Source organism: Schistocerca nitens, chromosome 3, assembly GCF_023898315.1.
Source record: "Schistocerca nitens isolate TAMUIC-IGC-003100 chromosome 3, iqSchNite1.1, whole genome shotgun sequence".
Lineage (NCBI taxonomy): Eukaryota > Metazoa > Arthropoda > Insecta > Orthoptera > Acrididae > Schistocerca > Schistocerca nitens.
In genome coordinates, this window is record NC_064616.1 from 648,977,051 (window position 1) to 648,992,085 (window position 15,035).

Genomic DNA, 15,035 nt, shown 5'->3' on the forward strand with positions numbered 1-15,035 from the left:
GTAGCCAGACACTGATTTCAGCCCTGCTTTTCCAAAATGTGGGTTCAGTGCATTAACCATGTACTATCTTGCTCTGTGAAGTACCTTATTTGTCTGTTTTAGCATTTTCACTTATTTATTTGAAAGTAATAAATTTTTGTGCACATTTAATTCCTAAAACAGGTAAGAAGCCCTCATGTTGCATCAAATTATGATAGAATATCATCTATGTCATTGACATATTTCTAAACTACCACATATAAGTTTACAGTACGAAAACTTAACAGTTTCTATTACCTATTAAGTTAATACCAGTCCACACAACAAATATTTATTAAGCATTTATTACTTTTTCAATAAGAAGAAACATATAGCCAAGGAACACCAATAGCAGGTGACATGAAAGAGCACTCTGCAGTGGTGGATTTGTATGTTAATAGTAACTGAGTTGATCATAATATGATCAGTGTTACCTCTATAAAACACAGTAATAAAAATCAAGCCTACTATAACCAATACAGCTGGTGATTTCAATTTGTAACAGTACAGTTGCCACTGCCATTTCTTTTTTTATTTTTATCACTGTTTATAAAAATATTTTGAAAGAAAATCTACTTTTTCTGTTAAATCAAAATCTTTTACTAGGATAAGGCCATTAATTAAAGTACATATTAATGAGGATAATGAAAATAAAAGGTATATCCTGTAGTTAGTATCAACAACAGACACATATATTTTAGTATATTCTGTGTAAAATGTCCACCTTCAAAGAAAAACATTTTCTTCCCTCGTGTGTAACATGATACCTAGCACTGAATTCTGTCAATATTCTTTTAATTATGCAAAGTGAACAATGCAGGCACACCTTTTGCCAACATTGCCCAGCTCTTCTACACACAGTACCTTATGACGGATTTATGCTATCATGCAAACTCAAATACTTTACAGGAGAAAATATATGCACACCATGTTTCACCAGGTAACACTCCTTAAAGTTTCATATGTTCTATAATTATTGAACAATAGCCTACACAGGTTTCTAAGACTACAGTTTACCTCTTTCTTAAAAATTCATCTTCCATTAAGTACACAACCAAAAAATAAAGCAGTATCATGCACCATGTTAGAATAACAATTATGAAATGTGAAGTGGATTAATAGGGTATTAAAGTGTGCAGTATGCAAGAAATCATGCATGAAAATATGATTCAATGAAGCTACTAAAATCATTATTTCCCACTCTGGTCACCAGTCATGCACAGAATAACATCTATATTCTACTGCATTCAATTAACAATGGAGGTAACACAAGTTTTTAATTTAACAGACTAATGTCCTACAGTAAATAAAACTGCCAAATAAAAAGGCTGAACTATGTTGATTTAAGTTCATGGTGGCCTAGAAACTTATTACATATAAACTGGGAATCCTGAGCTTAAAAGAGGTATGAACACAATCACAATCCCTTCTCTCTCTCTCTCTCTCTCTCTTTCTCTCTCCTCCCAAAACACACACACACACACACACACACACACACACACAGAGGGAAATCATAAACTCCGAGTGAAAAGTGAAGAGATGACTAGTATTTCCACAAAGAAAGTGAGACATACTATGCCTAGAAAGAACAGACACATTTAAGGAAAAAAATACTCATCTTTTACACAACACTAAAAAAAAAGAATGCTGGTTTGTGCACTGTATAGCTATAAGTTTCTGCATTTCTCAAGCTTCCAGTGAAAAGAAAATTGCATTATGTCACACAAATTTTCATTGTCACTTTCTTTAAGCTATTTGTGTTGGCAGCAGTTTCTTATCTAAAGGTGCCAAACACTATTACAGCATCAGAAACTCATAATTAATTTATTTATATATAATGTTACCATTGCAAGATTTTGCTTCTGCAAGAGAGCTTAAACAAAAAGGCTGTGACCTATCACATTTCAAATTTCCATCAATGAGAGCTTTAGCTATTTGAGGCGAGTCATCAACCCCCCCCCCCCCCCTCCTCTCCCTCACTACTAATATAAACTCTGAACATACATTAATTGGCTATGTAAAATAGAAAGTAATGTGACTTTAAAAATGAAACATTATCAATTCTGATACAGATGAAATTGTGATAGATCAGGAAGACATTTAAGTGCTGTTACTGTAACTGGTAAATTGGCCAGTTCTCTGGGAAGTGACAGCATATGATCTGCACCATTGTAAAAACTGAGAAATGATTTCCTCAATTTACTCTGATGTAAGCCTTGAAAATAATGCGACGTAAGAGGTGAGTTCAAATGCTGTCCTCACCATTCACAAGCTTCATTATTTCGTATATCTATTTTAAATGATTTTCCTCATGTACAAACTAGGTGCTCTATCATACAATATTCTTCAAATAACTATAATCTCGAAACTTCCTGGCAGATTAAAACTGTGTGCCCAACCGAGACTCGAACTCGGGACCTTTGCCTTTCACGGGCAAGTGCTCTACCATCTGAACTACCGAAGCACGACTCACGCCCGGTACTCACAGCTTTACTTCTGCCAGTACCTCGTCTCCTACCTTCCAAACTTTACAGAAGCTCTCCTGTGGACCTTGCAGAACTAGAACTCCTGAAAGAACGGATATTGCGGAGACATGGCTTAGCCACAGCCTGGGGGATGTTTCCAGAATGAGAAACAAAAAATGAAAATCCATCACTGAATTGTATTAGGCGCACTACAAAACTCAGTAAGTTAGCTACTCCTTGGGATGAAGTAATAAAAAGTATGGGTGCACTTAGTATTTCAGCAGCTAAGTGGCAGTACAGGCAGGAACTAAGGTAACAAGACATGGGGAAAGGCTTAACTCAAACTAAACCTACCACACCATGCATCTTCAGGAATCAGAACTATAAGAGTATGATGGAGCTGCAGAGGAATCTAGGCAACATACCATTTGTATCTAAAAAAGAACTGAGTATCTGAGAACTGTGGCTAATACATGTTGCTATGCTGAAGTTAATAGACCATAAAATGGTAACTTCAAGAATTCATAGCAAATCAGTGCATAAATGAGGCTGAACAGAGATTATAGAGGTCTTGCTAAGTCACTGTGTTGCTCTACCATCCTAACCATTAGTGGTATCTACAACACTTCCAATACGACCAAGAATTCACAGTGTCATTTAATCTCTGAACAATTAGTCACCTTTATTACCTTGGTTCTGCTCTACAATGACAAACATTTTCACCTGACTGATTTCTTATAGCACCCTATCTGATGGGTCATTTTACTTTCCCAATATTCTAAATTCTCATATTGCCATGGACAAAATCTCTTCCAAATAACCACTGACAAGCACACACTCAAGTCTCACTAACCCAACACAAATAATATAACAGGAAGGATGTTGACACTATAAATGAACTACTTATCTTAATTCAGAATGAAAATGTATGAAGCTGTTCCATAACGCACCTTAATGTCCCTAGACAATTCATTCACTTGTTCTCTTCTGTCTCTTTGCCTCACATGTAATAGTGTTTATTTTATATTCACTGACTTTTACCTCTTATTTTGTCTACTCTATTTCTTTTCCTTCATCACTCAAACCAGAATCCAGAAAGTACCCCATTATTTTCTGCAAAAAGCATGAAAAACTACTGTGGACCTACTCTGAGGTTAGACTGAACAGCAGCATTCAGTCACCTGCTAATCCTACAACATTCATTCACTTGCTAATCCTAATCCCATAAAACACAAAAAAATTTGCTTCCTGAAGGTAAACAAGGAACAGGAATTCTGTCACTAAATTTTATATGATATATAATCATCACAAACATGAAACTTCTATCATGAGGAATATACATGGATTTGACTTAACAATAGTTGAAAAAGGAGAAAATAAGAAACAAAATGAATTCTAACACTAAAATACTTTTGTATTATTTCAGACTGTTGTGTTTCTGATCTTTAACAGACTGGCAAGACATTTCTTTAAAGTTAAACTGTAGTGAATTTAACAAAAGTAAACTATGGAATTTTAATGTTATAACTGCTCAGTTTGTCAGTTTCTATAATCATTCTGAACCTGTCAGCCCCCCGCCCCCCACACACACACACACACACCATACTGCTCTCTCTCCCTCTCTCTCTCTCTCTGTCACACTGTCTCTCTCACACACACACACACACACTAACACACACACTTTTGCAATATTGTACATGTGAGTACCCGAACTCGAAGTACAACATAATGATTAATTGTTATTTTAGCACTGTAACATTTTAAAAATTAATGGCTACTAGTTTCAGCATAATGTTTTGTCACCAGGAATCTTAAAATCACAAAAATTTGAGCTGTTGTATAACTCATGGTTATTTTACAGCATAGGGTCAACACTTTATTGCAAAATATGTTTCTAGTACTTACTTCCATTGGTATGTGTGGTAACAATGGGAGGGTTATCCAAGCTGCACTGCACTGAGGACAAATAAAAACGATACAAAACAGTTGCGGGACGAAAACAAGCAACAAATATAACATTGCCGCCTAAAGGTTGCAAGATGAAATAAATTCTACTGAAAGCTTTTTAATGAAAACATACAAGTTACTTTAACTGCATGTACAGAACTGGTTAAGCTACAAAGCAAAAATCATGGTGCAACAATTCAATATCCTACAAACTTTCTGGATTAGGTGTCATGCATGGACTTTAACCTGTTTCAAAACAATGTAGGTAAAATGGTGCAGAAGTACTTGTCTATTAACATTTTTTTTTCTTTACTGAATACTGACTTGAAATGGGAAGACTAAAAACAGTACGAAAACATTGTGCACAATGTTCCACAGCATTTACTAATTTCCTTTCTCATCTATAATAAAAATTAAAGAAAATTACCCCAATGGAATTATAAATGCGGCTGCAAGCAAGTTACTTATGTACCTTCTCTCATTGTCATCATTCAACACACACATGCCTTCTCTTCTTTTAGAAATATGATGCATCTAATTAACATAGGCTAGTTTTGAGGAATCAAACCCTATAAACATTATTGTGTATTGCATGTAAGAACAAAAGTAACCAAATTCCAAGCAGTAAAATTAAAAAAAAAACTATAAATTAAAAAGCAGTTGCACTGATGTTGAAAAAATATTCATAATAGAGAAAATGCTAGAAAACACATCTCCCATCACCACACAAGAGCAGTACTACTTGCGTCCACCATAAGGAGTATTAAAGGACTATTAACCCAAATATTTTTAACATGAAAAAGTATCAAGTGCAACATTTCATACATTTGATAAAATTAGTAACACTAAGATTACATTGATTTAACACTAAAGTCAAGTTTGTTGCAGAAAACCACCACCAGATTCTGAGAACTATGCAAGCACAACCATGTGATAGGTCTACATCAGAAGAAATGTTACATTATCAAACATTATCCGTACAAAGCCTTACGGGAAGTTACCCAAAACTACTGCCATGCATAAAAAATATTGTTAAAATAAATTTTAACTGCTGTATGTGAAGAGATTTCACCTTGTTTCCCACTAAATATACTTCCCATGCAGATAAGTGTTGGGCACATTCGTTGTCTAATGGAAAGAAAGCGTACAGATAAAACATATTTTACCCATGAATTAACTTGAAATGAAGAATACTTCTCAATATCCATCAACTAACAGGGGATCATTTTGCAACTTATGGCTGGTAAACACCATTTTCTTATCTACACTGACTAAAGGAAATAACAGCTCAAATATCGTACAGCTTTTATTCTTCCTCAGACATCTATCCAAAGACATGAATATTGTATTTCTTATATGAAATTACACTCAACATGAAACTGTCTGGGATGAGGATGGCAGAATTAATCAGATGATTTCAAGCTGAATTTATTACTCAAAGTACAACTAGAAATTTCATTTCCTTCAATGAGAGATCATGTGTTACAGTACACAACAAAATGTTTTTGTACTGAAGTGCTCTATTCCTAGTCTATTAATGATATTTCATCTTTACAAAAACAAAACAACACCATAAAGATCGGAGACACGAGAAGGTACGAACAGCACAATTATCATAAATAATAAAACTGAAGCTCTGATGCACCACTGTTGAATTCAGGAGCAGTAATTACAATTTGTGCAAAATACTCACCTTTCCTCAAAAGGATTTTGTTGACTACCCTTAAACAGGAATTATTCTGTATCTACTTTACTATTACAAATGCAGTTTACAACAGTCAGAAATACAATAACTATTTACTTCTACAAATGTTCTATTCTAGGTATGTACAGTGTCTTAAGAATACAATGTGACTTACTGTAAGTGACTACTAGTCCTTTGATCACGTGAATAGCATGTGAGAATAAAGTGCAAAGGGAAAAGACAAAAATTGTTAGACTCATTATAAGACCAGGAACAAAATTTAAAGGAAAATTTTTTGCTGTTTTAAAAATTTTGAATTACAAATCACACACAAATGAAGTTCATTAACACAAATGGGAGTTGAAAAAACTGTGCAGCCTTCTGTGTCATGCTAGCAACCATTCACCTTCCACTTCTGAATGAGCAAAGTCCACAACAGCTCACAGAGAACATTACTCTACACACAGCTTCAACAAATGTATGTGCATGTTACTCAACATTCTAGCACAGTCTGACTATAATTCAAAAAGAACTTTACAAGGCAGGGAAAAAGGGAAAAAAAGAAAAATATCTCCAATATTTTTTCTCAAAGTCTCACCTTTATTAAGATTAAATGAAATAGGTTCAGGGAATCAATATTTTAGTTCATTACATCTTGTGCAAAGTACTGTGGAACTCTAACACTTAATTTCCATGTGGAATCCCAGACAACGCTCATCTGAAGAAATATCATTCTCCCCCAAAATCTCTCCCTCCTCCCCCTCCCCCTCAACCTCTCTCTGACACACACACACACACACACACACACACACACACACACACACAAACTAAAGGTAATAACAGAAAGTCAACTTCAAACAATAGTTGACTGTAAGACCCATAAAAGACAAATCAACAACCTTTCATTTTAAGTATTATCTGAGATGTTTCCATATGGCACTTATGCATTATTCAAAATGAAAAGTGGACGACTGCCACAGGACTTACTGAAGAGAAATGTTTCTATATTACGAAATCTACTACTGGTATATAATTATCACAGCCACTAAGAACACTAATTTTCACAAAACAGTAAAACTTTTGAATGATGACAGCACATTTCTGGGGCAACAACAAAAATTCCAAAATGATTTGAGGTAACATACAAAATGAGAATGTCCTTCAGACAAGCAGACAAGTTGCTCTGATGCCATGCAAATTCCTTCCCACTATCTAAAAGAAAACCTTTATTCGGAGGAAAGCAGGGAAAATTAATCAGACCATTTTGCTGAAAGTTTGTAGTCTACAAAAAGAGAGTCTGTCATAGCAGACATTCTAAACATAGGCATATATTCACTATTTTCTTATAACTCAAAAAATCAGAGCTTTTGTACTAAAGGGTGAATTTATTAATTGTGTTTCACTTAACACTGAAACTTTTCTATACATTTTATAATTACACTCTCTATTACACGAAGACCAATTCCTGTATTTCACAACTTTGCTCTTTATGACATCTCTTTTGGTTCCCTTCTCCCCTTAATTTATATGTTTGAACCTTCAAATCTGATAATTACAATTTTACCAACTTTTGTGCATTAATTTTGGCCTTGTCACCAAGTAAAGCACTTGTGTCCCTAAGTTACTGTGTGGAATAACAGACATGGCATACCAAAATGAGACTGATTAGTTACCTGTACTAGGTTGTGTGAGCAAAGGTCCTGGCTACAATGTTTCCGACTGGTGTGTTGTATATATTTAGCATACAGTATTCAAGTCACAGAAAAGCAGGATGATACAATGCACACAAATGTATAACAAAATTATTGGTCTGACCATTGACAGATTAAAGGCCGGTTACAGCCAGTGCAAGCTAGAACAGGAGCTGAATGTAACTCTTTGCATTATTTTACAACTGTGATGAAGTCTAGGAGGGAGAATTCATTTCATGACAGTACTGACAATATTAACCACATATTACAAATGGGGCAAAGACTGTTACCTCACCTTAAGTCGCTGAAGGTATCCAGACAGCACAGCAAATGAATTGGCTAGAGAACTTTCAGCAGTCTGGGTCACACATATTTCATCACACTGTGTACTGTCATCTTTGACAGGCTGCTCTATATGCTTGGTGGCTCATCAGATGCATTCCCCATACACAAAGGCACCACATGGTTTGGTGGATTTTGTGTTTTCCCACAACTAATAGGAACAGGAACAATGTGATGTGTCTTGTTCACAAGTGTGCCATGGATTAATATAGAGACTGATTCTTGGAAAAATGGTGCTCTTCCTGGATTTTTTGAGGATGTATCTAAATCTACGTACATATTCCACAAGCCATTATATGGTGCACAGTGGAGGGCACACATTCCACTACAGGTCGTTTCCTTTCCTGCTCCACTCACACATCGAGAAAGGGGAAAAGACTGTCTACAAGCCTCTTATGAGCTCTAATTTCTCTCATCTCATCTTCGTGGTCCTTAAGTGAAATGTACATTGGCGGCAGTAGAAACAATCAGGAATCGGCCTCAAATGCCAGTTCTCTAAATTTCCATGGTAATGCTCATGAAAAAAGAGTCTCATTTGAGTTCATGAAGCAACTCTGTAATATTTGCATGCTGACTGAACCTGCTGCTAACAAATCTAGCAGCATGCTTCTGAATTGCTTTGATGTCTTTTTTTAATCTGACCTCGTGGGGATCCCAAAGACTCGAGCAGTACTCAAGAATGGGTCACACTACCGTTCTATATGACGTTTCCTTCATCGATGCGCTACACCTTCGAAAAATTCTCCCAATAAAATCAAGTCAAGCATTTGCTTTTTCTAATAACCAACCTGACATCCTCATTCAATTTCATATTGCTTTGCAATGTTACACCTACATATTTACTCGATTGTGACTGTGTCAGACAGCACACTACTTACGCTGTATCTGAACTTTTAAAAGATTGTTTTTCCCACTTGTCCTCATTAACTTCCATTTTTCTGCAGTTAGAGCATGCTGCCATTCATCAAACAAACTACAATTCTGCTTAAGTCACCCTGTATACACCTACAGTCATTCAACAATGACACTTTCCCGCACACTACAGCATCATCAGCAAACAGCCGTAAATTGCTGTTTTCCCCATTTGTCACATCATTTATGTATACACAGAATAAGAACAGTCCTATAAGATTTTTTGGGGCACTCCCAAGGAAACTCCTTATCTCTGATGAACACTCACTGTTGAGGACAATGTACTGTGTCTATTACTTAAGAAGTCTTCAAGCCGCTCACATATCTGGGAACTTAATCGATGTACCAAGCGAGGTGGCGCAGTGGTTAGCACACTGGACTCGCATTCGGGAGGACGACGGTTCAATCCCGTCTCCGGCCATCCTGATTTAGGTTTTCCATGATTTCCCTAAATCGCTTCAGGCAAATGCCGGGATGGTTCCTTTGAAAGGGCACGGCCGATTTCCTTCCCCATCCTTCCCTCACCCGAGCTTGCGCTCCGTCTCTAATGACCTCGTTGTCGACGGGATGTTAAACACTAATTTCCTCCTCCTCCTCCTAATCGATGTACTCAGAATTTCATCAACAGTCTGCAGTGGGGCACTACATCAAACACCTGCCTGCTGCCCTCCATCCATGATTTGTGGGCTATCATGTGAGAAAAGGGTAAACTGAGTTTTGCATGAGTGATGCTTTCTAAATCCGTGCTCTTTTCTGGACAGACACATCTCTGTATTTGGACTCAATACATGTTCAAGAATTCTGCAGCAGACTGATGTTGAAGAAATTGATCTATAATTATGTGGTTATGTTCTCTATGTGGGTAGTTCCCTAGGTATACTGTGATGGCTGCATTCAATAGGAGTAGCATCCTGCAATGGTATATGCACATTTTACAAGGTAGATATGGACCTGGGTTCCATGTAATGCTTCATAATGCCCAACCACACATGCCAGGCTTAATGGATGAGTACCTGCAACATCATGTGTCTACAGTAGTCAGTTCAATCTCCGGATTTATATTCAACAAAACATGCACAAGACACTCTAGGTCTGCTACAACCATTGTGGACTACTACTGAATGCCAAAGGGCAGTTATCTAGCAATGTGAAGTGCTACTCAAACAGTATTGGATGGCCTTATCACAATATGGAGAACCATTGTGCATCCGGTATTGCTGAAAAAAGAATTCACATCCTGTATTCAAATTTATATGCTACTGATGGAGTAACACCATACATGGTAAGTGCCATTCATGTCTCTCATTTGATTTTGTAATACACCTTGTATCCATATCAATGTATGCCATGTCACAATATTTCAATGCAAAAACTACCGTGGTGTCTCATACTGTTTTGTAGACGTCAAAATGCTTTCAGTTATGGCCATTCTATTTTATTACCATTTTCACCTTGTTGTTAATTAATTTATTATGAATGCAATAACATATAACAACCACTTCCTTTTTAGTGATGATTCGAACTTGTTTCTTGCTCTCCACAAGTAACCAGAAACTTGTTGATTCACAACAAGCACTGATCAGCCACAAAGAACTGAAATGCTGAACAACAGCACACAGTTGACAGGGTTTGATTGGTACAGACTCTATCAACATGCATATCCTTCACATCACATTTCATGTACCCAACATGACTGATTTCATGGGGGCTTGGTGTCAAGTATGTATCCTCATATGCACGTAGTGTTTTATTTGTACACCAGACACGAGCTGGAAGTCATAACAGGGTGCACTACTGTCATGATTAACAGTTACTAAAGGTGAACAAATACCCATTTGTTCACATGACCTGCAGCAGGTCCTATTTCATTTCATGTAAATATTTCAATACTGGAAAATGCTGCAGATATACCTGACAAGAGAAATTCATTGCTACACATTCTTTTTGAAGCACTCACATCCTTTCATCAACACATACTACAACTCACTTGACCAGATGATATTATTCAACGTTTCAAACATCCCATGTCAACAGCTCCCTAGCCTTACTGTGGTGGGTTGTTGGCAGAGAAACACAAGAGTGACACAATGGTTTTTGATTCTATGCCTGATGACACACTGTTGCCATCTGACACTGAAATGGCTGGCGAAATTCTGCACTGTTCTGTCTTATAGTTCCAGGTGGTTATAACTGAACTGGTGGTGTTTAGAAAACTACAGTGCAGGCTGTATACATCACAGGACACTATAACATGGCAAATATGTCCATTAATTGGTGCAAATGTGGAGACTGCTAAAATAATTATAGTTCCACTCTCTGCCACCAGGTGAAAATATAGCACTGTATGTAGCCAGAATATGGTGTGGGTGCAGGAAAAGGGGAGGAACGCTCAAACACATGATAACGGTGACTCTGGTATATTTATCAGGATACGGTCACAAGTTACAATATGTGTTAAATATGGTCTCCCAACTCACTAACATGCTGCGTACTTAACACAGCATGGTCGACAGTTGCTCGCAGCATATCCAGTGCAATCAGAGTGATATGTCATTGTATGTTACCTTTCAGATCATAAAGAGCCCAGATACATCCCTGATAGGCATGATCTTTGAGATACCCCCACAACCAGAAGTCACATGGATTTACGTCAGGAGATCTGGCAGGCCACGCATCTTGAAACTGCCTACAGATGATGATGTTGTTACCGAAGGTTTCTCGAAGCAAATATTTAACCTGGCAAGTAACATGTAGTGTCACCTCATCTCGGATGAAAATAGCTGTGTGGACACAGTTGCATTCTTTCAAAGCTGAAATCACCTGTTGCAGAAGGAGATCCTTAAAACATACAGATGGCACTGTACACCAAACAGGCCCACGAGATTTCATCTCCTCAAAGAAAAATGAATCAAGAATGAAGGACTTCATGAAACCACATCATACAGTCACATAAGCTGTATGCAGTAAATGTTCCTGCACAACGTGGTGGAGCAGAACACCACATGCAGCAGTTCAGTGCATTCACGGCACAATGCAGAGTAAAATGTGCCTTGTCCATCCAAAGAATATTCCCTAGCCACATTGTCATCCATTTCCATGCATGCCAAAAAACTAAGGGTAAATTCATGATGTTGTAGCCTATTTTGCAGCAATGTAAAATGTGGGGAAAAATCTTTTGAACGGCTGACCACGGGAGAAACAATTCCTGTGACATAGCTCAAGCCATGGCTGCAGAATTTCAGGCAGGTGCTGGATGCTCAGCTATGCCTACATCAACTTCATCAAGAACTGCCATGGGAATGGGCCGCTTCCCTCTCCCAGCTGCACCAATGAATTCACCATTTCTTCAAATTCCTTGTCATGTTCTTTAGCTCATTTATTGACATGGGCCTCTTTGTAGCTGTTTCCATCAGCATTATTCCTGCAATGTAGCGTTGCTATTGCTGCCATCCTGATAAAACAACTTTACCACCAGTGCAAGGTCTTTCTTCTCAATAGCCATTGTGTTTCATATGGAAAACTTGATCTTCTTAATGCTTTACATCAACAGTCACTTCACAAAAGAAATCAACATGTGTTGCCAAGTGACAAACAGCATACATGTCAAAACAGGAAACATTTCACATTCTGATTGCTTACAGCACCATTATTTTCACCTGGTGACAGAAAGTGGGACTACTGTACTCTGTGCTCACTAATTTTAGATTCCCATTGGAGGTCGGAAGTAAACATGCATCTGCACTGACAGTAGTGAATTCATAGCAAATCAAGGCATATCAGTTATATGAATGCTTGGTATCTGTTCTTTCAAAAACATTGTGTGGCAGCTGTCCTTTCAAAAGAACAGACATCACGCATTCATATAATCGATACGCCTTGATGAGCTATGAATCCACAACCATCAGTGTGGATGCACATTTACATTCGACCTTCAGCGGGAATCTAAAACTAGTGAGCACGAAGGACATGAACGGGGACTGTGGATAAGTGGTGGTGCAATGTGGGGATGTGAGTCAGTTGAGGTGCATGTCAAGATAATCTGCAGATTTGCGACTAACACTGTGTCCAGGTGACGCAGTGGTTAATTTAACTGCCAAGAAAGCAGGAATTCCTGGGTTTGAATCCCAGTCCAGCACACATTTTCACTCATTGCCACTAATTCTGCGTAACATTGCTGCCCAGTATATTATGAGCAAGACTACTACTACCGGTAATCTTACTGCGGTATACATTCTCCTTTTATCAACAGTTAATTGAAGAGAAAAGCTGATAAACTTGCTTGCCAAAGAAAACCAGATTTTTATTATGAATTTCACACACAAACATTAAAGAACAATTCTCCTGGGCAGGAATGAATGTTATTTGCCTCTAAATTCACAAATAAAATTACAAAAATGTATTATTACAAAATTTACAATACTACATAAGACTTGGAGTATGTTTCATGGAAACAAAAGCTGCATGTGAAGAAGACACTGGCTGGAGATGACTCTCATGTCACAGTACAGAGTAGCATTACCAGATAATGATAAATGGATCACAATTTGGAGACTAAAGTATTAATTTTATGTACGTGCTTCAGTTCTGATATATTAATATTTCTTACGGATATCTGCTGAGAAGAAACCACAAGACTGAATATAAATAAATGAGCAGAATTTGTGAATATAACCTTTGAGGTCACTGTTCACTGATTAAAACTGAAAACAGTATTTTTTCTAAATAAATGTAGCCAAAAGCAATCCACCACCTACCACATAGATCTACTTTTACAAGGCATTGTGTTAAAATACTAACAGGTTTTATGGGGGTACTTCAGCAATTTATTTTCAGCCAAGAAGTTTCAAACAAAGTTCAAATCAACTGAGTTTGACTGAGCAACATTACTATGCCAGACCATTCCAACACATATTGAAAATAACCACATATTGATGCTGCATGAGATACATCTCAAAAGAAGATAAAGTTACCAAATACTAATTAATGTTGAAATTAAAAACCTATGCCATGGGTTCATAATGATTTTTTCAACATACATTCCACTGGACATTCTGTTACCACTTATGGAAACTATGTTTTAATTTCATATACATGCTTCCAGGTAAGATGTCACAGCTTCCTGGGGATTTTATATAATTGTTTTGCCACCTAGTTTATATTTCTGGGAACAGAAATAAGACGTGGTAAACTCCATCTATTCTAAAGAATTATAAATTCTGATGGAGGAAAACACCAAGCATATATGAATATAAAAAACTGGGACTGACATTTAAAATTAAATTTTAAATTATTGTCTTACATTCAGATATTGGTCAAACATCATTTTATCAATTTGTTTAATGTTTCTATAATGTAACACCTTTCAGAATGAAGTTCATCTTCCACATTTTACAACTATCTTAAAATATGACATCTAAAGCCTCACAATTTTTACACACAACTTAAGCTTCCTAAATGTGTTGTTAACCATATGGAGAAGATTAAAATGTTTTGCCACAAATGGACTCAAAGTTGCATCTCAACCAGTCACAGTTATTACCTCTCCAATGGAATAATTACATTCAATCCATTAAAAACTTGATTTGAGATTTAAAATGGAAAATGTATTTCTTTTGGGCATTCTGTCAGTATGTCAAATCTATGATTACATTAAAATTGTTACATGTTTTCTTGCATTTTTCTGAGATGCAACCAAAGCAGTAATGCAAAACCCATAGTACCACTGATTTGCAACAGTACTGATGGTAGTGAACAGGTGTTTGTTGGACTAGTATTTCTGTAGCTGCATAGTGCACTTAAATCATGAAAAATAAACATACTCCCTGTAACTATGATAAATCAGTTAAAATCAGAAAACACAACAATTAAAATTTAGCCTTGGAGTTAACTACAGAAGAATGTGAGAACAAGCTTAGGGTGAGAGGAGAACAACGATTTGAAATGATTTTAACCTGTCAGAACTAAATATTCCTTGGC

General features: G+C 36.8%; 1 protein-coding gene across 7 annotated transcripts in view; it reads right to left on the reverse strand.

Moving 5' to 3' along the window:
- The window catches only part of LOC126248609 (ephrin type-B receptor 1-B), a 364,329-nt gene that overhangs the window by 84,812 nt on the left and 264,482 nt on the right, over positions 1-15,035 (reverse strand). For 4 of the 7 annotated variants that reach the window (XM_049949749.1, XM_049949747.1, XM_049949748.1 and 1 more), the window contains one exon: positions 4,389-4,439. The exons of 2 other annotated variants lie outside the window; for them this stretch is intronic. In XM_049949749.1, the coding sequence (XP_049805706.1) occupies positions 4,389-4,439 (51 nt within the window). Of the gene's footprint in view, positions 1-4,388; positions 4,440-6,289; positions 6,308-15,035 lie in introns of all 7 variants that reach the window. One more of the 7 variants, XM_049949750.1, reaches the window with a different exon arrangement.